This window comes from Oncorhynchus clarkii, chromosome 3 (genome assembly GCF_045791955.1).
Source record: "Oncorhynchus clarkii lewisi isolate Uvic-CL-2024 chromosome 3, UVic_Ocla_1.0, whole genome shotgun sequence".
NCBI classification, from domain to species: Eukaryota; Metazoa; Chordata; class Actinopteri; order Salmoniformes; family Salmonidae; genus Oncorhynchus; species Oncorhynchus clarkii.
In genome coordinates this window covers 15,634,538-15,643,654 of record NC_092149.1, presented here as the reverse complement: position 1 = coordinate 15,643,654, position 9,117 = coordinate 15,634,538, and the positions used below count along the sequence as shown (strand labels likewise).

The 9,117-nt window shown below is 44.8% G+C and overlaps 1 protein-coding gene across 1 annotated transcript; it reads right to left on the bottom strand.

Moving 5' to 3' along the window:
- Window positions 1-222: 222 nt before the first annotated feature.
- On the bottom strand, window positions 223-8,704 carry LOC139405754 (serine/threonine-protein kinase SBK2-like). The gene is made up of 4 exons (XM_071148177.1): window positions 8,269-8,704; window positions 5,489-5,633; window positions 2,509-2,711; window positions 223-1,436 (listed from the first exon to the last, which is right to left on the bottom strand). Exons 1-4 carry the CDS (start codon window positions 8,272-8,274, stop codon window positions 636-638), a joined length of 1,155 nt encoding a protein of 384 aa, XP_071004278.1. The 5' UTR covers window positions 8,275-8,704; the 3' UTR covers window positions 223-635.
- Between the last annotated feature and the right edge of the window lie 413 nt (window positions 8,705-9,117).

The window sequence follows — 9,117 nt, the reverse complement described above, 5'->3', positions numbered from 1 at the left end:
TTTATATAGTGACTTAAAATGAAAACTGAGTTGGCTAAAGTTTGAACTGAGGGGACTAAGCCCCCTTTAGTGCCCTCGTGGAGCCAGGTACACGTGTGGATAACCTAGTTGTTTTGCTGATTTTTGACAAAATCCCTAGGTTTGCATATTGGAAAATGTATTATTTAAAAATAATACAAGAAAAAATGTATTAGACATACATAGAGAAGCAAGACATGTATATAAATACAAACTGGTTTATTCAGATATTTTTACAACATAAAGTGTCATAGAGTGATCATTATAATACTGCCTGTGTGTTGAAGGATAACTAATTAATGTATTCTCTTAAGAGGCTAGCTGCCCCTAAGCCCACATGCACACTCACGATCATGTTCAAGCACGCACATACACAGGCAGGTATGGCACATGCACGCTCACACACACACATTATATTAAGTTGCATTACACTGTAGAGAACTATTACAAGGTAAAACATACAGCAATATCAAAATACAGTTGTCTCAATTCTATCAATACAGAGTAAGAAATGTTCAGCAAAATATTCTGAATATCTACCTCTATAAAGCAAATATTCTCTTTGAAAATGTACAGTACATCTTAAAAATTCTCGAACCTGTCTAGTATGAAACACTTTATCTCTCCCCTCTTCCCTCCCTCTCCCTCCCTTCCTCCACCGTTCCTGCCTCTCTTATTTTCCTGGCCTCCTTCTCTACCTCCTCTGCTTTCCTCTTCTCCTCTCTCTCCGTCTCAATCAACCAGGGCCCACCCAGGTAGCTGAGGATCTCATCAGGGCCTCCTCGAAGCCTGGGCTGTGGGTTAAGCAGCTCCCTGAAAAGAGACATCAACAGTGGGCTGAAGCCTTCAAACTGTGGGGCCACAGGGTTCGACACCTGATTCATCTCCAGGCTCAGGATATTGTCCTTTTCCCTTTCACCTTCACACCAAATTACTTCCTGCTCCCCTCTCAGTCCCTTGTTCCTTTCCTCCCTCTCCGTCTCGCGGTCGTACCACTCCTTGTACCTCCTGTAGGCGGGGTCGTTGTGCGTGGTCTCTTCCCAGGGAAAGCATCCCGTCAGCAGGCAGTAGACCAGCACGCCCAGGGCCCAGCTGTCTATAGTGGTCTCCACTGTGATCCAAATGTTCTCCTCCTCCTCTCCATTCTCCTCTCTCTGCTCCCTCACTTTCTCAGACTCTTTGGCCTGCTCCACCTCAGGCGTGCAGAAGGGTGAGTCGTACCAGACGGCGCGGATAGTGCAGCCAGTGGGGCGGGCCAGGCCGAAGTCACCCAGTTTGACCCAGCGACAGGTGTGGTCACACAGGAAGATGTTCTCTGGTTTGATGTCCCGGTGGACGAAGCCAATGGAGTGGAGGTGTGAGACGGCACCACTCAGCTGAGACATCACACTCTGGACACACTCTTCATCTACACCCACCTGGAGACAGAGAGAGAAACAACATTATACTGTATATCATTGTTTCATAAATGGTATGACCTGGATTCCTTTTGGGTCATGGTTCAACATAGACGGCTGCTAGGTTCAGTTTACTAGTTAGGTCACACAAAAAGCTTTATGTGGGTCACGATGCAAAAATGTTTGGGAACTACTGTTCTATCACGTTGTCCTCGTCCCACCCAAAGATGCTAAATGGATCTGGGACAGCAAACACTTTGTAATTTTTCACATTTACAAGTTAGACATTTAGCAGATGCTCTTCTTCAGGGCGTCTTACAATTAGTGCTGAAGATACAGTATCTAGGTGAGACAACAACACATCACAATCGTATCAAGGACATTTTCCCTCGACAAAGCATTTACCAGCAAAGTCAGTGCTAGGGTGAAAAGAGGTGGGGGGAGGGGGCACCGTGAGAGTTATTTAAGATACTCTTCAAAGAGGTAGGGTTTCAGACTATAGGGTAAAAGTTGTTCCACCATTGGGATGCCAGGACAGAGAAGAGCTTTGACTGGGCTGAGCAGGACCTGCCCTCCTGTAGGGGTGGGAGGCCCAAGAGACCAGAGGTGGCAGAACGAAGTGCTCAGGTTGGGATGTATGGTTTGAACATAGCCTGAAGGTAAGGAGGTGCAGTTCCCCTTGCTGCTCTGTTGGCAAGCACCAGGAAGGTAAGGAGGTGCAGTTCCCCTTGCTGTTCCTTGCTGTTCTGTCGGCAAGCACCAGGGTTTTGAAGAGGATGCAAGCCTATCATCCACTGTAGGTTACTGGCATAGACCGACACAAACAAAGAGTCACTAGAGGGGACGAGGTGGAGGCCACTGGAGAGATTCCATTGAAGTCTTTATCATGTACTCACTGACAGAGGAAGAGGGCAACTGGGACCAGGGCAATTTGGAACAGTAGAGGTGGTGGCAGACAGAGGTCAGACCTCGGAGGAATTACAATACTGGGTCTGTGTTGTGCACTTAGCTTTAGTGCTTTGACATTGAAATGAAACACCTCTCATGTATGACTGACTCAGAGATTGTAAACAGATGTATGATTCTAACTGACCTCTGACACGATGACACTGTAGAGGTCTCCATAGAGACCAGCCTGCTGGGCGAAGACGTAGTAGCAGGGGGTGGAGAAGAAGATACCCAGGGCCCGGGTGAGAGAGGGATGAGTGCAATAAGAAAGGGAGAGGTTATATTCACGCAGGAAAGAGAAGAGGGATGTGGACTGGCGGGGGAAGAACTTCAGAGCCATGGGAGTGCCTGATGGAGAGGAGGAGAGGCCCAAGAAATTATTTAGACATTAAAATCAAGTCAAATACTGCACCAAAACATCAATAGATCAATTATAGAGTAAATCATGTTGTCATCACTGTGACCACATTGATAACATAAAAACATCCTGGCAGATTCCATATAGCCCCGGGGATGTCTAATTACATTACTTCCCTACTCCCTGGGGTTTAGATAGAGGACATCCAATGACTGTTTATGAATGGACAAAGCCATCGATCAAGTGACAAAGTTTTTTATTTACACAAAGATACACCACGAAGATTGACAATTTTCCATTCACTATCATGGGGATCCCATTTTTTGCTAACAATGCCTGCAGTAATGTGGTCGGCCTTCAACTTCCGGGGTTTCAGGGTTGCGGAGAATTGGTTAAAAAAACTAACTAAGAAATTACATTGCCTGCAAAAATATTGTAATCAGAATACATATATTTTGAAAAACTAGATGATTACTTCTTGGATTACTTTTCAATTCAGAGAGGATGCTTGCGAAAAAATACAATATGACACCTTTCTGTTTTGTCAATGACATAGCCTAGTGGTTAGAGTGTTGGGCTAGTAACTGAAAAGTTGCAAGTTCAAATCCCCGAGCTGACAAGGTACAAATCTGTCCTTCTGCCCCTAAACAAGGCAGTTAACCCACTGTTCCTAGGCCGTCATTGAAAATAAGAATTTGTTCTTAACTGACTTGCCTAGTTAAATAAAGGTAAAAAAATTCAGCATTGAAGAAAGGTGTATGTTTAAGTTTGTTCCACCCAATGAGTCTGACCACAAGTCAGAGACCTCTATGATGACACATAAAATACGTTTGATGGATAGTTAGTCTTCTTTTAACGCCTCTTTAGGGGAAAGTAATCAGATTACTGAGTTTGGGTAATCCAAAAGTTACAGATTACAATTTTGGACAGGTAACTAGTAACTGTTACGTATGACATTTAGAAAGTAGCCCATCCAACCCTGCGTGGCTTCAATGAGAAGGGGCAGTCATTCTCCCCTGAGGAAACCCCACAGCAACTCTATCCCCAAGAATGTAGTAAAGCACTTCGTAACAGCAACACTCATGCTAACGGTTGAGTTGACACTATTTAAAGACACCTCTACACTCACTGTTCACATGTAGTTTTATCCTCTGAACTGTAACCCCAGACCCCTTCAGACTTATATTTCACTAGAAGCAGAAATAAAATGTTATTAGTCACATGCGCCGAATACAACAGGTATATACCATGTGTATCCCGTACAGTGAAATGCTTACTTACTAGCCCCTAGCCAACAGTGCAGTAAAAAAGAAGAAGATAAGAATAAGAGATAAAAGTAACAGGTAATTAAAGAGCAGCAGTATAAAATAACAATATATACAGGGAGGTGCCGGTACAGAGTCAATGTGCGGGGGCACCGGTTAGTTGAGGTAGTTTGTACATGTAGGTAGAGTTATTAAAGGGACTATGGATAGATGACAACAGAGTGGCAGTGGTGTGGAGAGGGGAAGGGGGGGGGCAATGCAAATAGTCTTGGTTCATGTTCATGAGTCTTATGGCTTGGGGGTAGAAGCTGTTTAGAAGCCTCTTGGACCTAGACTTGGCGCTCCGGTACCACTTGCCGTGCGGTAGCAGAGAGAACAGTCTATGACTTGGGTGGCCGGAGTCTGACAATGTTTTACCTTTATAACAAGCCATTGTAGGTGTGTCGTGGACACTAACAAGCCATTATAGGTGTGTCGTGGACACTAACAAGCCATTATAGGTGTGTCGTGGACACTAACAAGCCATTATAGGTGTGTCGTGGACACTAACAAGCCATTATAGGTGTGTCGTGGACACTAACAAGCCATTATAGGTGTGTCGTGGACACTAACAAGCCATTATAGGTGTGTCGTGGACACTAACAAGCAATTATAGGTGTGTCGTGGACACTAACAAGCCATTATAGGTGTGTCGTGGACACTAACAAGCCATTATAGGTGTGTCGTGGACACTAACAAGTTTCACGTTTTATTAGCTGTCTGGACGGGATACACATGGTTTATACCGTCCAGCTAAATGCTTACTGCCAGGTTCATTCTCGACAACGCAACAACAATGAGAAATTATAGGAGATAAGAATACGAACATAAAGTAAGTGGCTCAACGGCCTCCCGGGTGGCGCAGTGGTTAAGGGCGCTGTACTGCAGCTCCAGCTGTGCCACCAGAGACTCTGGGTTCGCGCCCAGGCTCTGTCGTAACCGGCCGCAACCGGGAGGTCCGTGTGGCGATGCACAATTGGCCTAGTGTCGTTAGGGAGGGGTTGGCCGGTAGGGATATCCTTGTGTCATAGTGCACTAGCGACTCCTGTGGTGGGCCGGGCGCAGTGCGTGCTAACCAAGGTTGCCAGGTGCACTGTGTTTCCTCCGACACATTGGTGCCGCTGGCTTCCGGGTTGGATGTGCGCTGTGTTAAGAAGCAGTGCGGCTTGGTTGGGTTGTGTATCGGAGGACGCATGACTTTCAACCTTTGTCTCTCCTGAGACCATACGGGTGTTGTAGCGATTAGACACGATAGTAGCTACCAAAACAATTGGATACCACGAAATTGGGGAGAAAAACGGGGTAAAATTTTTTTTTTTTAAAGTAAGTGGCTCAGTAGAACAGAATAAATGTTTTAGCATAAGTATAATATCGGAAGGCATCATTTATAACGCCTGCCCACCCCATAACTCTCCAGGACCAGGGTCAGGGACCACCACAGTGACCTCTGGTGCTTTACTGACCTCTCTTCTTGTGGACGGCGAGCATGACCTTGCCGTAGGATCCCTCTCCCAGCAGCTTGACCATCTGGAAGTGGTCGGAGGTCTCCAGAGTGGACATGGACTGGGCTGAGAGGAAACATAGCTCGTCCAGTTCCTGAGCTGCAGCCTGACAGAGAAAACAAGGAAACATGGTCAAATAGGGGGAACATTTTTCTAAGGAGTTGATGTTTCATTTCCAATATCTTGTTACACTCGCAGGAATTGACTAGGTTTATAAGCTACCGCGTTGCATGGTGAATAACCAACCAACACTGAAAATGGTCAACGAGCAGTGGGAGTAAATACTAAACACATTATGACAAATGCAATATAAATACATTTTGATTTATCAATTGAATGATTGATTGATTGATTGATTGATCAACTTGGTGATACATGTATGCTTGGGTGGATATGGTTCAGTGTCACCATAAAATGTACTGTTACAGGATGTCCATCGACCTCAGGGATTACCATAAAATGTACTGTTACAGGATGTCCATCGACCTCAGGGATTACCATAAAATGTACTGTTACAGGATGTCCAGCGACCTCAGGGATGACCATAAAATGTACTGTTACAGGATGTCCAGCGACCTCAGGGATTACCATGAAATGTACTGTTACAGGATGTCAGGCAACCTCAGGGATTACCATAAAATGTACTGTTACAGGATGTCCATCGACCTCAGGGATTACCATAAAATGTACTGTTACAGGATGTCCATCGACCTCAGGGATTACCATAAAATGTACTGTTACAGGATGTCCAGCGACCTCAGGGATTACCATAAAATGTACTGTTACAGGATGTCCAGCGACCTCAGGGATTACCATAAAATGTACTGTTACAGGATGTCCAGCGACCTCAGGGATTACCATGAAATGTACTGTTACAGGATGTCAGGCGACCTCAGGGATGACCATAAAATGTACTGTTACAGGATGTCCAGCGACCTCGGGGATTACCATAAAATGTACTGTTACAGGATGTCCAGCGACCTCAGGGATTACCATAAAATGTACTGTTACAGGATGTCCAGTGACCTCAGGGATTACCATAAAATGTGAGAAAATGATGAGATGAGAGATCGGATGAATGTCACATTGGAGCAACCAGAACATGCTGTATGTACATACCTACTGTCCTCTCAGTCCCCTGTGTCTATCATATCATCAGTATGATCCCCTATATACAGTTGAAGTCGGAAGTTTACATACACCTTAGCCAAATACATTTAAACTCAGTTTTTCACAATTTCTGACATGTGAAATGTCAGAGAGCAGAGAGAATGATTTATTTCAGCTTTTAATTCTTTCATCACATTCCCAGTGGGTCAGACATTTAACATACACTCAATATGCCGCTGCCACCCCTGTGCTTCACGGTTGGGATGGTGTTCTTCGGCTTGCAAGCCTCCCCCTTTTTCCTCCAAACATAACGATGGTCATTATGGCCAAACAGTTCTATTTTTGCTTCATCAGACCAGAGGACATTTCTCCAAAAAGTACGATCTTTGTCTCCATGTGCAGTTGCAAACCATAGTCTGGCTTTTTTATGGTGGTTTTGGAGCAGTGGCTTCTTCCTTGCTGAGCGACCTTTCAGGTTATGTCGATATAGGACTTGTTTTACTGTGGATATAGATACTTTTCTACCTGTTTTCTCCATCATCTTCACAAGGTTGGGATTGATTTGCGCTTTTCGCACCGAAGTACGTTCATCTCTAGGAGACAGAACGTGTCTCCTTCCTGAGTGGTATGATGGCTGCGTGGTCCCATGGTGTTTATACTTGCGTACTATTGTTTGTACAGATGAACGTGGTACATTCAGGCATTTGAAAATTGCTCCCAAGGAAGAACCAAACTTGTGGAGGTCTACAATTTTTATTCTGAGGTCTTGACTGATCCAATGACGTTTCCCAATTATCACCAATTGCGTAACTTGTTGCTGCAGCAGGTGGAAGACAGTTGCCCCAGACTCATCCACCTGACATTCACTGTGTCCTTGTATCCTGAGGTGATTATGAATGAATCCCTTATTGGTCAATGAATCCCCCTGTTGATAAGAGCTAGCTGTAATTGAAATATTGGCCTCTATGACAGTATTATGAGCTGTCGGAAGACTAACGCTATTAACAGATTTAAAGACAAGTAAAACCAGTAAAGATATAAACACTGGAAGCTGAAAAGCCTCTCTACTATGTGCTCCTTTCTGGACCTGTGTCCGTGGCAACCACTGACACCCCCAACTGAACGCCCCCGTATGAAGACATGTCTATATTACAATGTCACTTCACTATGCAGATACTAGTGTCAGAGTGATGTTACTGTATTTACAGACCCATAAACATTATACCATTGTCCATAGAAGTCCAACGCAACATCTGACAGCAGGTTAAATCAAATCAAAAGCAAATCAAAGTTTATTGGTTGCGTAAAGCGTTCAACAGATGCTATAATGGGTGCAGTGAAAGGCTTGACTTACTAGAGGCTAACGATGCAGTAAAAATGTCAAACAATACACAAATCATGAATCTACTTGTAAAAACAGTGGTTCTATGTTTATATGACTATAGTGCAATGCCATATCAGCCTCCTGTCGATGTAGTGGGGCGAGGAAGACATTGGCTGTATATATTTTTTTTATTTATGACTATTTTGCGATGGAATTTCTCTGCAGTTGGTATAGAGGAAATTAAAATATATGACACTTTTCATACAATTTGCATAAGTAGCTGAATTTTAAAGAAACGTCCACTTACTGTCATTGTAGAGTTTTCTCAAATGGGAACGTCTGTCTCTGTTCAGCTTGTCTGGGTCCTTGTCAGCATCTAAGTAGACTTCAACACCCTCCTGACCATTTGTAGGTCTGCTGTTGGTCTGCTGCTGTGCTGTTCCTAACTATTGTCTTTCACTGGTGATCTACTCTTTAGGAGATCTGTATCGGAGCACAAGTGGCTGTTATTGTTACTTTGTCTCTGCAGGTCCATGCGCTGGTAGTTTTTATAGCAGACACTGAGGTATATCTACCTTCCTATCCCTCAGGACCTTGGTACTTACCGTGTCTCTCTCCCTGAGAGACCACCACTTCACTCACTCTCTGTCTCCTCCCCTCTCTCTATCCCCCTCCTCCTGCTCTCCCGCTCTCCCCCTCCTCCCTCCCTTCCTCTCTGTCTGTCCCGAACACACACTCTCTGTCTCCTCCCCTCTCCCCCTCCCCCTCCTCCCTCCCTTCCTCTCTTTCTGTCCCGAACACACTCTCTGTCTCCTCCCCTCTCTCTATCCCCCTCCTCCCACTCTTTGTCTCCTCCCGCTCTCCCTCTATCTCTGTCCCTAACACACACTCTCTCTGATTTGATCTGTGTAATCTGAGGGAAATATATCTCTCTAATATGGTCATACATTGGGCAGGAGGTTAGGAAGTGCAGCTCAGTTTCCACCTCATTTTGTGGGCAGTGAGCACATAGCCTGTCTTCTCTTGAGAGCCAGATCTGCCTACGGCGGCCTTTCTCAATAGCAAGGCTATGCTCACTGAGTCTGTACATAGTCAAAGCTTTCCTTAATTTTGGGTCAGTCACAGTGGTCAGGTATTCTGCCGCTGTGTACTCTCT

What these genes read in the sequence shown, in the direction of transcription:
- LOC139405754 (XM_071148177.1), bottom strand. An exon ending in CGCCGTCCACAAGAAGAGAG is followed by an intron (nt 2,712 to 5,488) that starts GTCAGTAAAGCA and finishes CCTCTCCATCAG; the next exon opens with GCACTCCCATGGCTCTGAAG. An exon ending in ACAGTGTCATCGTGTCAGAG is followed by an intron (nt 1,437 to 2,508) that starts GTCAGTTAGAAT and finishes CTCTGTCTCCAG; the next exon opens with GTGGGTGTAGATGAAGAGTG.